At 41.3% G+C, this 15,927-nt stretch overlaps 2 protein-coding genes across 3 annotated transcripts; one reads left to right on the top strand and one right to left on the bottom strand.

The window, feature by feature from the left end:
- Positions 1-582: 582 nt before the first annotated feature.
- Positions 583-3,527, top strand: LOC145450054 (calponin-1-like). Its single transcript, XM_080328510.1, has 5 exons — positions 583-802; positions 858-968; positions 1,293-1,382; positions 1,446-1,628; positions 3,193-3,527. Exons 1-5 carry the CDS (start codon positions 659-661, stop codon positions 3,271-3,273), a joined length of 609 nt encoding a protein of 202 aa, XP_080184636.1. The 5' UTR covers positions 583-658; the 3' UTR covers positions 3,274-3,527.
- A 1,534-nt stretch (positions 3,528-5,061) lies between these two features.
- LOC145450053 (uncharacterized) lies at positions 5,062-15,303 on the bottom strand. Of its 2 annotated transcripts, none has more exons than XM_080328509.1 (10): positions 14,902-15,303; positions 14,646-14,818; positions 14,191-14,343; positions 10,166-10,267; positions 9,964-10,107; positions 9,643-9,708; positions 9,443-9,538; positions 8,774-8,863; positions 8,567-8,709; positions 5,062-5,647 (listed from the first exon to the last, which is right to left on the bottom strand). In XM_080328509.1, exons 1-10 carry the CDS (start codon positions 15,048-15,050, stop codon positions 5,531-5,533), a joined length of 1,233 nt encoding a protein of 410 aa, XP_080184635.1. In that variant the 5' UTR covers positions 15,051-15,303; the 3' UTR covers positions 5,062-5,530. The 2 variants fall into 2 exon arrangements, with proteins under 2 accessions (XP_080184635.1, XP_080184634.1); XM_080328508.1 differs by having other exon boundaries at positions 9,964-10,110.
- Positions 15,304-15,927: the final 624 nt, after the last annotated feature.

Consider the following 15,927-nt stretch of genomic DNA (forward strand, 5'->3'; position numbering starts at 1 on the left):
CTTGTTATATAGCTCTGCAGTAATACGGCATCGCAATGTATATATGCTCTGTCGACTGAAAGCGCTGTTCATTCGCCGGTCTAATCTCACTTGGTATATTTGAAGATATCACCGTGTTTGTACTAACCGGTGTTGAAGTGGACTAGACTTACTAACATGTATTTACATACCAAAACCTTGTAACCAACTGTGTAGTTTGGTTGAAACACCCAGATTAGCCTAAGATGATGCCGAATATAGTCATGTTGTGAGCATTGAATAATAGACGGACATTATTATGATTCACCTATCATATACAGTCGGTTAGGATGGATATTGGATACGTGTGACCAGTTCAAGTACGTAGTACGTATACTCACTGACAGCATGATCTGTTGATGCGTGACAGTGGAATCATGATGTATTGCGTATGTTGATCAATGCCCATTTGATGTATTTGGCTGCGTAACTGGCGGTACCGCCCTCGGCATACAGCTAACTTCCTGTCAGATATTTAAATGATGACGTGATGCCTATTGTCCTGTTTAGGCTAGTAGTTTAGCAGAGTCTACGCAAGGTCGCAAGCGGATGTCCGTTAGATCTTTCATTCTGGTAAGCTTCTAAGTATTACTTCTGTAGTTGACAGGCTAGGTTTCGGTAAATCGCATATAAACTAAAAATGGCTGCAAGACCAAAGGGATATGGCATGAGCCGAGAGATTGAGGACAGAATGCGTGCGAAATACTCGATCGACGAAGAAGCTGAAGTCGCGTCCTGGATAAACGCCCGTACCGGCCGCCAGTTGTCCGGTCAAGGACAGGACGTGAGTGAAAGTCCGCTGTGCGTGTGATCGATTCGTAACAACCCGTCTTTTGCAGGCTTTCAGAGATTTCTTACTCGACGGCACTGTCCTTTGCGACCTCATCAATAGCTTCAACTTGCCAGGGATATCATGTAAACCTAATTCGACCGCCGGGATAAAATTACAGGTAACGTAGAAGCTCTATGGAGCGGATTTGCACGTTCTTAACCTGGTCAGTCATACTATCCAACGCATGAGATCACCGGAATACATGCCACCGCTTGGCCTTTTTATGTTATCTATTATTAGTTTATTACTATACAATACATTCAGCGTGCATGCCCCTTCTTTACATCGTCTAGGCTCAGGTGGGTGTCTGACTTCAGAGACTATTTCAAGTCGATTCTACACCTTCTCATCTTTTCATCGTATCACAATGTTGTGGTGTTCATGAAAGGGTAACGTTATTGACAATCCACTCAACCATGTTTGCTCGTTTTTGACCCTGCAGGCCATGAAAAATATGAAAGAAAGCGAAAATATCGAGATGTTCCTCAAGGCAGCGGAAAAAATGGGTATGAAACGACTGGATATGTTCCAGGTAAAGCTGCTGCGCATGTATTCGGTTCAATTGTTTTACAAATGCTCTTATCATTTCTACTAGACGGTAAATATTCGTGACAACAGCAACATGAGTCAAGTATTAAGTACGCTGTTCGCTCTCGGATCAGTCGCGCAAGCAAAGAACGTGGGCGGCGCCATGATCGGAACGAAATACGCGAAGAAAAACGAGCGAGAATTTGACGAAGACACTCAACGCGCTGGCCGAAATGTTATCGGACTGCAGGTGAAATTCTTACATAAATGCTTCCTAATTCTTATGTTCACAATGCGCCACTACACTGCACTGTAGGCCTACTATGCATTGTAGACCACATAGCTAAGGTCATAGACAGTTTAAGTGGATTCTTGATTCAATAATAGAGTGTACACAGCAATATGCTTTCATCCGAGATTGATAGTTATTTACAGTCGTTTACGGCAGGGGTTCTCAACCCGCGGCCCGCGGGCCGCATGCGGCCCGCAGACGCTTTTTCTGTGGCCCGCGAGATCCTTCAATATGATCGCAATTACTGCCGGCACAGTATTTTGTTGCATGCGGTATCAATTTAGCTACTAAAGCTCTCTTATCGCTCCGTCTCTGTTTCGTTTGATTTATTCTCATTCTTCAATGTTTTCTGGTTTCTTGATATATGGTCGAGTTTAGATTCTTATTATTCTGAATAGGTCTTCGGACAGTTCCATCTCGAGTTACACATATCACCTGATCTTCGAAAAAAGCGTTGCTAGCTAGGTCTCAGGCTAAGCAATCCATATTTTGAGGCATTGTTGAGATTGCCGACGACGTTAAAAACGCATGGTTCAGAATTGCTTGGTGTATCGCTAAACCCATGAAATGTGTTAGAAAAGGTTTTTCTCCAACAAAGCGTTACTATAATGTGCGAATCTCCGCTGTTTCCGGAATTTAGCAGCAAGGACAACTTCACCTAACAGATTTCGAAGCTGCAGTTGTCTGATTCAACCGTGACAAGAAGAGTAACAGCAATGTCAGTTAATCTTTTGTCACATGTTTTGAAACACTTTGCCCCGTAGACTACTTCAACCTAGCATTGGAAAAAATCTACGGACATTACAACGCTAATTGTATTGGGGTATTCTATCAGAGTGAATATATTTGTAGACGCAATGCTGGCTGGGCAAACGTGGGGAGAGGGGACTAGCAAACAACATCAACTTAACAAAGCTGACTTTTGTAACTATTGATGCAGGGCATCAGCCATGGAAGGAAAGGAGAATCGTTGATTGGTTTGCTCAGAAATTACCCCGGACATGAGACTTCTTCTCATATCACTGAGAGCCCAAAGTGACAATGGCCTCTGAAGAAAAAGTTACCGTAGTTTTATACTTGCACGCTCACGCATTGAAACAGAGAGTTCAGTTCTCTGGTGCAAGGGTTTGAAGGTGCACATACCGACTTGGGAACGAATGCAATGCACGCTTCATGAAGGGATTTACTTGTTCCGTCGGAAGATGACACAATCTCACTAGAAACAGCAACTGAAAGCTTACGAACTCTGTCCATTATGCTGTAGAATGCATACAAACTAAATGCCCATACACGACTGGTAAATAGGCTATATTAGCCTAAATATAGTAGTATAGTCCACAAATATACGGTAATAATGTTCTGCGGCCCGCAGCGCTTTTTGCTGTTAAAATGCGGCCCGTTACGCAAGGAAAGTTGAGAACCCCTGGTTTACGGGATAATATCGAATGACATTATCGAGCAATACTACCTTTTCAACTACGATTTTGCTCCTGTGTGTAATTGTAAGTCTTTTCCATTTTAGATGGGTACCAATCAAGTTGCTTCTCAACGGGGCATGACCGGATATGGACAAGGGAGACAGATTATCCACAAAACCGATTAAAGTAGCAATGCAACGCAAACCTTTCCAAGTACCACTATATGAAATGATTGGCTCGCGACATGCAGACGCGACTCACACCGAGCCCATTATGTTTTCATTCATCATTCGTATTTTGTGACTCTACCGAGTTGTCGTTATTTCAACTTATTTTTATTGCGCCTTCGCGTGTTTTTGGACCAATACTCGTTTCCGAGTGTAAGATTCCTGCACTTTTTGACGTTGAATAAACTCGAATACGCGATGTTGATGCTCAAGTGGTGTCTGGTTTGTGAAGGCGTGAGTGGTGGTTCGCTTGACTGCGTAAGAGAACAGTATCTGCGGCGTTTGAAAGAAGCCACTTTGTAGAGGGGAGCAATGGGCATTGATATGGATATGGATATACGAGTATTTGGACATGATATTTGTAATCATTTTGATGCAACTTTCAAGCCAATGTCTGCGCACTGGTTCTCAAACTTTTTTTTAGACACGCCCCCTTCATGATAGTGAAAAATTTCGCGCCCCTCATCGTCATATCACAAATTCCAACCGGATGCGAGCGGCCCCAACAGATAGTTTGATGGCATGGAAGGATATGACTGTTGATGAGAGAATTCTAAAATATGAAATTCGGACAATATATAGACAAAAGTATGATTTGGAGATAAATCGCGCGGGGCGCGAAAAAAATGTTGAGTTGACCGCTGCTTCGTGCCCCCCTTCAGATGCTTTCGCGCCCCCCAGTTTGAGAACCACTGCATTACAGGATTTGTATTTCATAATAGCAATTCCGTTCAAATCTCTGCCACTTGGCAGCAGGTTTGATACGTGGTATAGGCTCTGTCGTGCGTGTCATTACCTGACAGCTGACCAAACGAAATAATCCACACTGTTTGCTAACGATATAGTTAATGACACTGCCTAGTTTTACATTCATGAACACTCAGACATTGTTATGAACGGTCCAGTAGTCTATCTCATATGAGATAAGGAGTCTGTCACATTATTATATCAGCACATTCCGGTCATCACGGGTAGATGTCGTGGCTATAACGACAATCGCACTCGGAAGGCCCGTCTGTACATGATCTCGTCTGATAGTGAACTTAACGTAGGCATACAACAAGCGTTGTGATTAAAAGTATTCCTTATACCATGTTTCAGACAAAATTATGGACCTTGCTTTATTTATGACTATGGGGTTGAAGTCTTTAATTGGCAGCCGTGTGACGTAACCTTCAGTTGATCAGCATTGTGAACCAATGACCTCATATGCTTTTCTCACTAACACTCTTGGACTTACTATGCTCATCTCAAGGGTAGACTTGAAAGTCTCTTGTCCCGAGTCAACCTCGGTTGTTTTTTAAGATACGGTTCTATACATTCAATATATTCATATTTCCAAATTTATTACACTCGAAGCTTTTTAACTGACTCAGGAGCGAACGTCAGTGGAATGAATTTGGCACTATGTATATCTTGTTTCTTCCGATATTGCAGTTTTGTTCTACTAATAGTCCGTTTGTTACATACGATTTCTGCTAGCGTATTTATTCGTTAGTCATATTGAGCAAATTATGTACATCTGGTTCGCGATTCCACAGATTGGCGATCTTCATGATATCAGTGCTTCCATAGCTGTGTGCTCAGCCCGAATTCGCGTATTAATTAATCTGCATTGATGTATAATTCGGTGAACTTTCTTCCGGTAACTTTCTTCCCATTTCCTTGCAGTTAGTCTTCGAGCATATATATAACACGTATATTCACAAAAAACCTTGTTGGTTCCGAATGTCATAATTATCACTATTCTATCATCAACGTTCGGTGCGGTTTATTAGCAATTTTATCAGTTCAATACACCACGAAAATGCGATACAATAAAAGGATAGAAAGGTGTCGAAACGACTTGGAGTAGCTTTTGGTCACCTTGGCCTAGGCGATGTAAAGAGAAGGCATGCACACCGAATGAAAAGTAAAAGAAGATGATATAATAAAAAGCAAGCGACAAAAAAACGGGGTGGCATGTCACGGGAGGCGAGATCGATAGGTCAGGTCGTGATCAGGTAATCTTGAGGGCGGACTAGTATTCATTTAGTGGAAATTGCTTGTATTTCGACTTGAATGAGGACATGCTCGTCGTCTGTCGGATCCCCTGCGGGATACTATTCCACACGTCAGATCCGGCATATTTGACACAGCAAGACTAATTTTTCATTCCTACCGATTGAGTCCACCAAACTTGACCCATGGACTGAACAAATTGAGAACCACTGGTCTATAGCAATGGATTGAGTTCCTGTAGCTCCTCAGCCATATCACTTCGCCCGATGCCGTTGAGTCCTTCTGCGAGAAGTGCAATTATACATCCCTCCCTTGTGCTGTTTGCCCACATCTGAAGAAACGTGAAGATACTGTATAGCATATTCCAAAGTAATGGGTAGTAGTTTGTTCCTAAGCATAGAGTTGCAAATCCATTTTCGCTCTAACGATATATTTCACATCTTCGGTACGAGGGTTGTAATTAAAACAAAAATCAATTTAAAACAAACATATTTATAACAATGCTCTTCAATTGTGCGTCATGGTGGGTTGATATTCACAATTGAAAATATAGCTCCTTTGACGAAATAGGCTTCCAAACCCTGTCATGGACGGACCAAACATATCTTTAACCAGGGGACTGCCTCGTCTTACAGCATTTTTACGGTCGGCGGTCATCATTATCAGAACATTCATTCCGTACCAATGATCTGATGAACCGACTATTTTGAGGGTTCCAACCATCCCGTATCGTATACGTCGGCTATATCGGGTGGTAATCGTCGTCCGTAGGCTCATACAAGATGTTTTTGGAAAGTATTTACACAATTGTGGCATAATTATACAACTTGAAAAAAAGAAATTGAGTTTTTTTCAAGAGACTTTGTTTAAAACACTGTTTAAAACATGTTTTAAACAATGTGTTTTAAACAATTATTTGTTTCCAATTCAACACTGGGTACGACCTTGAGTTGACTTGCTATTCAAACACCTTGATTATTCGTCGCTATGCAAGTGTGACTTAGACACCGGCTATAGACACCACTTCAATTCATGACATAGCTTCATTGCAAGCGACGGGTCTTTAGCCAATTTGCATGTAACAATATTCTCCAAATGATGTCGCATAATAATACTATTGGTGGCGCTCTGTTGTACCATAGGTGAATGTTTGGGCTTCTAACTCAAAAGCTTGGCAAAAAATATTTGTGAATGACTATAGCTTATTACAGTAGAGCATATACTTCTGTAGGTCGTAGATAAATCTTTAACGAGGCTGCTGATAATTTCGGCTCATTTTTGACATATCATTCAAACAAATCGAGCGAAATATACATGGTGAACAACGTTCAATGGAAAGTTTATTGATCCGAAACAGTACGGTTATTGCTGGCAGTCAGTCAACCCAATTTGGGAAAAATAGCCCTTCACGATGACTGAATTAATTTCGAAAATTGCACCTATTTCAGATGTCATTAATCAATTTTCGTTCGTCGCAAAGATGCAGCCTATAATTTCAAAACCAGCCACCTACTACAAGTATGCAAACCCTTGGTCAAATCTACTCTTTGAAACTACTTACTTGAGCACTATTCAGACCTTCGTTTTCTACTTCCACTTGACGTAGTTTTAACATATCTGGAAAATTACTACTTTAACTTGCCATTGTGTAGAAATTTACGATGTTATTACTACTTATAGTTTGATGCTGTCTTTTTTCGACGGATATTTCCATCACCCGGGTGATGGTGCTCTTAAAATCCATATCAGTGGTTCCCAAAGTGGGCGGCTGCGCCCCCTGGAGGCGTTCGCGAGCGTGAAAGGGGCGCTGGCCGTGGAATAGGCGATTGATGGCACTGGCTATAAAATTGGGCGGTAGGGGAGCGCTGAGGGCAAATGGGGGTGGTGTAGGTTTAGAAGGCAATTGCTAAGTAGTGTTGAAAAAAAAAAGATGAATAAAGCAGCTAAATACACAGTAAAATGCAACCTCGATTCACTCAAGGCAATATCGGGTCGTCCGTCTGCTCTATTCAATCAGCTATACCGGAAATATTCATCGTTACTTGACCATGTTGATCGTGCCCATCCATGGACTAATTTAGCAGTCGGCAGAATCCCTAGAAAGCGTGTTTCATCGTATGCTGTGAGAACTACGATGTATTTGAACAGTTATTGCTGCATTGCGACAAGCGACGGTCGATCGTGGGTTTTTCACAGTGCTGCGACCGTGACCTTCAACACGGCCTTCTGGTTGCGTTCAGTATCACCAATCAATCGTTTTGGATACACAATTAAATCACATAGAAATACTCTCGCTGGAGTCGAGTTCCTTTTTCGTCGTTGCCCTTGACCGCTCATATTTGATATAAAGTGCTTTCAGTGCCGTGACAAAGTTTCTGACTCACAGCAGAAACTGACTTGGCAGTATGGGAAGTGAAGACTGTAGATTTTAGAACGAGATCGTTGTTATGAAAACTCAAACCCAATAATTATGATGAGGTTGATGACAATACAGCAGCTTCATCCGTCTCGTTATTTGTAATAAATGCAGAACAACTTTCGTTTTAATATTTAACCGTGACGAGGGGGCGCTGGTACTTTATCTATCTGTGACCAGGGGGGCGTTATTCAAAAAGTTTGGGAAACACTGATCTATATGAAGACAGAGCTAGACCGATATATATATACCAGTGATGACTACTTTTCCAGCCCTGTATATATCGTCTTTAATTTACACTTGTTTTGTTACTTTCAATTTTGGAGGTACAGAACTTCAATATACAATTGAATAGTATATTCATATTGAAATAAACCCGACTATTTTCGGCTGACACTCGGCAGGGGTAATCGTCAATTTAACGAACATGTTCGTGTTATGAGATTATGTATCTTAATATTTCAGAATTAAGTTTCCATTCGTATTGATATTTAGTGGACCTCGATGAGGGTCTAACGCACTTCGATTAGTCTTTACGGCACATTCCCATCTTTTCAGCTTGTTACAGTTTGCTTTTCCATCCCATTTTTGTCGCTTGCTTTTTCTATATACTATCTTCTTTTACTTTTCATTCAGTATGCATGCCTCCTCTTTACATCGCCCAGGCCAAGGTGGGTGTCTGATTCCAAAGACTAATCCAAGTCGTTTCGACACCTTCTCATCTTTTCATTGTATAGAATTTTTTGTGGTGTATTGAAGCGATAAAAATTGCTAATAGACCGATCTGAACTTTGAAATGATGGAAACTACTGAAATCGAAGGATGTAAACTTACCATTAAAGATGTAAACGCGTCACCTAACGGATAACGTTGCAATGCATCGGGTCCCGACAAGTGTCGCATCAACGCGTCCAGATCATAATCGATGTTTTCGGATACGTGCTTCAAAATGACGTGAATGAATTCAGGCGATATATCTAAAAATGCATATTTTAAAGTTCAAGTTTTGTGATTCCCGGCTACTTTATTGAGCTTATTAACCGTTTCGAAGTCTCATTTCGACCCTGTTGCGATCGATGGCGAACGTTGAAGATTCGGTTATCAATGATTCCGCCGGTTCCGAACGAAAACCTAGAAGTCAATGCTTGACAATCAGGTAAGTAAAAGTAAAAGTATAAGGATAAAGATAAAGATATATTTAAAGGGGTTTTTGGAGGTACATAACTTCATTACACAATTGAATAATAATATATTCATATTGAAATAAACCCGAGTATTTTCGGCTGACATTCGTCATGGGTAATCCAACTAATGGAGATTTCAAAATAACTTTATACATCGACAGGCAAAAATATTTGTTTGTTTTTTATATGAGAGAGAGAGAGAGAGAGAGAGAGAGAGAGAGAGGGAGAGAGAGAGAGAGAGGGAGAGAGGGAGAGAGGGAGAGAGAGTCTTTATTTTCATCCAACCAAAATACATAACAACAGACGGCAATGATGGCGGTACAGCATAGATGCATGCACTGCGCATGCACAAGCACATGCACAGTATTCGGTATTAGATAGGAATGATCGATACGACCTTGGGGGTCAACTAGTCTGATCACACTCGCATCGAACGGGTACACTTGATTCTAGGCAGTCTGGCTGTAAAAAAATGTTGTGACTATATCATTATTCAATTGTGTAAAGAGACATTTAAAATATCCACCGTGTTGCGATGCAACCATATCTTGGGATCGATCCAGATCCTGCCGGAATCGCGTCATAATGTGAGATTCTTGTCCATTATCCGTGACAATATTTCCTGTCGTGAACAGATAACAATAAACAAGCAACGTAGCTGTATAATAGGCTACGTGGCAGCATATATTGTCACTGCGTAAGGCACATCGCAGGCACACGTCATACCTAGAGTTTGAAGGTCTTTATCGTCAGCCTCTGTGCTAGGTCGTGCGTCGGCGTCGTCGCTTCTGTCTGGAAAATTGGTGTATTGCAATACTACTAGATTCCCTCAGTTCAATTCACTTCTATTTTAAGACAGTTAAAACACCACGAGATTGCGATATAATGAAAAGATAGGAAGGCGTTGAAACGACTCGGAGAAGCCTTACAATTAAACACCCACCTCGGTCTACATCAGATAATAATAAAAGAACAAGTAAAATGGGTGCATATGGTATACAAAAGGTCAAGTAACTTGCGATCAGCTCGCACATAGTTCGTGCTTACCAGCCTTCGAGTTGCGTCCGTTTTTTCCAACAGTTATGCGGTTACAAAGGCCAAATCGACAAATCAGGAATATTGCAAGGATCGCAAAAAGTAGACAAATCGTCAGCAGCAGCGAGACTATCCATGTTGTATACGATGGTAAGGCTTCTAAACAAACAAGCATGTCATACCGGAAACGTACCAAGTCTGCTGCAGTGCTAACCTGGCGACAAGGTTCCCGTGGGACTTCTAGCATGGTGACTGATGCGTCGCGGTGTCGGAGTAGTAGCCGATAATGCGAAAGACGTCAAATTGAACGCACCTGCTGCAAGGACGTATGGTATATTGACCATAAATATTGACTGATCACTGGTAGGCTGTGTCCCAATTAGGGTTGTATTTACAACAAAAATCAATTTAAAACAAACATATTTAAAACATGTTTTTTATTGTTTATTTTTTAACAATGACGTCACGAATATCCAATTGTGATGTCATAATGGATTGACATTGACAATTGAAAAAATAGGGTAAATATAGCTCTTTTGACGAAGTATCTGTACTATTGCTGTTGAACCGATTATTTTGAGGGTTCAAACTAGGGATGGTGTGAACCTCTGAAAGGTTCAGGTTCGTGTGAACGCGAACCTTTTTGAAAGGTTCTGTGTGAACACGAACGTGAACCTCGTGACGTCACGTGACGTCATATTGCTAATTCCAACCCTATCTTCCAATGAAGTGATAGCCTATATTAATGTACACGATACCTATAGCGAAGACTCGGTCCACATAATGCCACAATGCTGAAGTACATATCGGCGTTCTAAACGTCGCCACATGTATCAACAGCGGTAATCAAAGGATATAATAATTGCGTAAAATCAATACATTCCGTCGCTTTGCCAACAATTTCGACGAGGACTTACTACGGAATATAAGCTTACGCCTTAACGGTCTTAGCCAGACCGGACAATGTTTTCGGAGTCTGGGTATTGCTACATTGATATTGAGCAGAGTGTACAGCGGGTATCAATACTCGCTACCGATACCACAAACAACAACAAGTTATGCAGCAGTAGCAAGCACCTTAATCGCACGGATTTGGTTTTAATGATACAGTAAAGATATGAAGTAAAGATTGACCCCGAACGCCCGTTCGATTTTTTACATCAGAAAACGATATCAATGTCATTGATTGGTTGAATAAGCATCATTCGCTGACTCGTATATCGCTCGTGATGTTGTGTGATTGCGGGTCAAGCTCACAGCAGATAGTCACTAAATATTCACAAAGGGAAAGCTGGTTATTCCGAGAAAATTTTTGCAACAAAGCAACTAAAACTTTTAAGGTTGTCGAGGTGCGTGGTGCATGCTCGTTAAGCGTTGATTTCTTATGCTGCCAGCACCATGCATGGAGTGGCCCGCAGTTGAAATGCAATAAATTTTAGCCAAAGATCTTATAATGGAGTGAAAATTACAATTTATCAAAAGGTTCACAGTGCAGAACCTACCAAGGTTCTGTTGTGAACACGAACCTCTAAATTTCCGAGGTTCACACACAGAACGCGAACGTGAACCTCACGTTCACACCATCCCTAGTTCAAACCGTCCCATATCGATATACGTCGGCTCTACCGGGTGGTAATTGTCCGTAGGCTCATAAACATGTTTTTGGAAAGTATTTACACAATTATGGCATAATTTTACAGCTTAAAAAAAACATTTTTTTAAAAGGCCTTTGTTTAAAACTCTGTTTGAAACATGTTTTAAACAAAGTGTTTTAAATCACCGTTTGTTTTAAATGCAACCCTAGTCCCAATAATGATTACATCCCTCTCGGAAAGATGTTCAGATATCCAAACCGCAGGACATTTGTTGTGAGTGTATAGTGTACAGAGATAGTAAAGCAGTCACCGTGGCAACTCAAGTAAAAGTAGAACTAAAGCAGTTAATTTCTACTCACTTACAAGTAGAAGTACATCGATTTCCAGTCATCTATTAAACTACTGCGAGAGGAAATGGAAAATAAAAGGCCTGACAAGTAGCCTATACTCAACTAGGCTATGTAGTTTAAAAAGTAAGATGGGGTCGAGAGTCGCATGACTTTAGCAGGTATAATCGAAGGCGGCGCCTTCCGAAATTGCAATATGTATCTTAGTGACAAACGACAAAGTTATGAAAATTTATCTAAAAACTACTTTCGTCTTTTGAAAACCCAGCCTGTAAAAATGTGTAGTTTTGTCTTTTTATCCATTAATATGTATTATAGACTTAATTTGCCTGAAACTTGAAGCTATCAATTGATCCAAGTGGGAAAAACCAACTTGAGTACTCCGAAAAGTATAAATACTTCGTTAGTGATCGCCTCGGGTAGTGTACACTCTACAGTCTACACTGTATACATCAGGGGCCGGCAACCTTTCGTATATGCAGCGTGCCAAAATGTCAAAAAATGTCAAAATATTACCAGCTGGCGTGCCAAACATTTTTTAGTTGGCGTTTCAGGCAAGGAATCCCACCAATCGCTTATCTGCAGCTGAGAACGGCATCGGTTACGCCAGTGATTCTTACAGCATTGGTCGCGAAGGGTATTTATATGGTCGCTGCCGCACTATAGACCTATCGCCTAATGTACGTAATATTTGCATCATTTAATTTTAGTCGCGTAATGATCGGTCTTCTGTGGTTGCTTCGGTCGTTCCCAAGTACACTGTGTTCGGTACCGTGGTCAATAAGTGACAGGCCCATCAAGGATATTACGATGGTATGGCCTGATGAGGGAAATGTGCCCTCCCCCGTATCATACAAGTCGGTTTGTTGTCACATGTAGGTTGGTCTGACACTAGATTTGTCTGCAAAGCTCCAAAGATCGTGCGATAAAGGTTGTCGTTGATTCAAATATATTGGAATCGCTTACACGTATCAGATGAAACTAAAAGAATAAATCCTTTCACGATTCTAAATTCGCATTTCGTACGGGACTCATCATTTTTCTAGCTGCGAGTCCCATTTGAAACGTGCGGCTCAAGAAGCGGGCGCTGTACTATTCGGCGCCGGTCATTTCGGTGCCTGGACAGTGGACATATCAATGCCGAACGTTTTGGCCAAAATGAGATGGTTATTTTCTTTCAAGGTTTTATCGACGCCAATCATTTTGGCAGCGCACGGAATAGCATGGTCGCATGTCGCCGGAAACGTAACGTATGTTTCCTAGCGTGAAAATGGCCAGCGCCGTATTGCCGTTTCATAAAATAGTCGCACCCCTACAGGCTGCACAGTGCACATTCCTAGATTAAAGGATCCAAACAGTTTCATACGATATTAGGTTGCCATATATAAAACAATTTCGCACTATTCGTGATTTACCGGACCTGATTTCCTGTACCGATAAAACGAGCGTAGCGCGAAAAAAAAATTCCAGAATAATAGTATTTGACCCAAAAGACTACATTTTAGGTTGATTTACAAAGTAATTTTGGGTCGTCTACGAGCTTTTCTATTTTGAAACTTATATTTTGCATTACAGGGCTGTTCAAAAAAAACTTTTTTTCCTGAATCTTGCTGGCTAGGTGATTAAATCGTTACGTAGCCTTAAAAAACGACGCACATCAAATTTGAATTCATTCCAACCGGTATTCGCGGATTTCGTACAGTTTGAAAATTGCTGCTTAGGTTGCCTTAAATAACGACGCACGCCAAATTTGAATTCATTTTAACCGGTATTCGCGGATTTCGTACAGGTTGAAAATTTTGAATTTACCCAAAAATGCAAAGAAATTTATTTTCAAATTTCAAATTTTTCTGCCAACCCCATGAAATTGTTGCGCTGTCTGCAAAAACGATGCAAAACAAATTTGACTCAATTCCAACCCGTAGAAGCGGAGTTATTTGAGTTTTTTTGATAATTCTTGGATTATCCTGGGATTATCCTTTTTTTGCATTTTTCGGTAAATTCAAAATTTTCAAACTGTACGAAATCCGCGATTACAGGTTGGAATGAATTCAATTTTGGTGTGCGTCGTTTTTTAATGCAACCTAGCGATTTAATCACCTAGGCAGCAAGATTCAGGGAAAAAAGTTTTTTTTTTTGAACAGCCTTGTATAGTGCGTCAAATAATTCGGCGTGCCATGAAAAATCATCTCTCGTAACACAAATAGCACGCGTGCCGGGGGTTGCCGACCCCTGTTCTACATACATGAGTGTACTGTTTAATAGTTAGCGCACAAGAAGGTGGATTTACAACTTACTGCATAGCGAAATCGGAATGCTGGTTCCAATTTCTTTCTTCGGAGGAACGTCCGAACATGTACGTCGAGGACGACATCTTTCTTTTTCCGAAAAGTTAAATGAAAACTCTTGAGTGGAGCATACTCGACATGTGGTATCTTCGAACAGGGTACCTGAATGACGTAAATAATCTCAGTATGATCTGCTCTCAGCATAACCAGCGGCTACAGTTCGAGATGTGGACAGTGGACACTGCATGTGATTTGTGATTAGCATCGGGCACTCCCTGACGCCACCTACCTTATTTTGATCATAAAACGGACGTCATGATCAGTTTCAACATCAAAGACTGACTGCAGTCTTCAGCAAAAGAAAAATGGCGAATTTCAACCAGTCGAAATTATGTTTAACACTATATAATATGATGCTTTCAATATAATAATACTAGAATGGAACACTGAACAGTGTCGCTCACCCAGCGTCTCCACCCCGAATCCGGGCTTGCATTTTCGGTGTCTCATGCATATTTGGTTTGCAACCAAGTGATATCCTGTTATACATTGGCATTGTCTGTCTTCGCGGGTCGTACAGCTTTTCACTTCGCGCATACCAAATGATGCCAAGCACGGTTGTCGGCATCGGATGCAACTGAAAAGCGAATGTGCCAATGTCCGGGTGAACTATATGGTAGGCCAACGTAGCCTAGCATAATATAATCAATTTGGACGAACCTGGTCATGTTATTAAAGTCATCAATAAAGAATCCTTCTTCGCATAGTTGGCACTCGGTGTCTTGATACTCATCACAGAACCGACTTACGTGAGTACCGGGAGAACACTTGCTGCAGATATTTGACCTGCTTTCCCAAGACACTGGCATTTTATGACGCCCTGTCTTTCCAATAATGGATATTTCTGTGCTTCCTTGGATGAACCCTGTATCATGCAATACAACTCCAATGGCTGCTTTCCAATCGCTGCTAGAATGGAAGAACACGTTCTGCGAATGATTTGCAGTTGTGTAAATGAAAATCGCCTCGGGGTATGGATGGGGTAGTAATGCAGTTGGATTGGGATTGCTCAAGTGTCACCGAAGTCACTCGCAGTACATTGGTAACTGCATGGGAAATAAGCAGGTAGTAGCTGTAGTTGTGATAAAGCTATATAGGCTATATCTAAGTTTGCATCTGCGATAGTCTGGTTGGTCACATTTTCGTATCAGGAATACCCGTCATCTCTCGTTCTCAAAAAGTGCTCAGTCACATATCTGTTTTTATCATCGTATCGACATTCGACATGCCAATTGCAGTGTTGCATTGCAAACCGGATGAAAACGAATTGAATGCTTTCCTTTCTCTCCCTACTTTTATAAGCACGCAACAGGTATACTCTAGTCCAGTGGTTCTCAAACTGGGGGCAGCGCCTCCTTGCAGGTGGAGGGGAGGTGAAAGCATCGGAGGTGAGGCGCGAATCCACCAGAGAGAATGAAGTGTCTTGAACTTGGAATGGAAAGGAAAGGACGTAGTTTATTTTTGTCCTTGAATGAGTTTAATTTACCAAACCTTTGCACTAATTAGAAGATGTCCCTGGATAAAGTGCAACTGGTGAATGCGTGTAGCTGTGTCATTGGTTTTTGATTTAGCTTATGGTCACTGGTCAGGTACGTTTGAGCTACGCTCAAGTAGGGTAATAAAAGAGATTAAGCACCGAAATCGCTCAAATATACATATGTGCTACGTGCTACCATTGCACATGGT

This window comes from Botryllus schlosseri, chromosome 11, assembly GCF_051294905.1.
Source record: "Botryllus schlosseri isolate E-star chromosome 11, Bs_hap1, whole genome shotgun sequence".
Taxonomy (NCBI): Eukaryota; Metazoa; Chordata; class Ascidiacea; order Stolidobranchia; family Styelidae; genus Botryllus; species Botryllus schlosseri.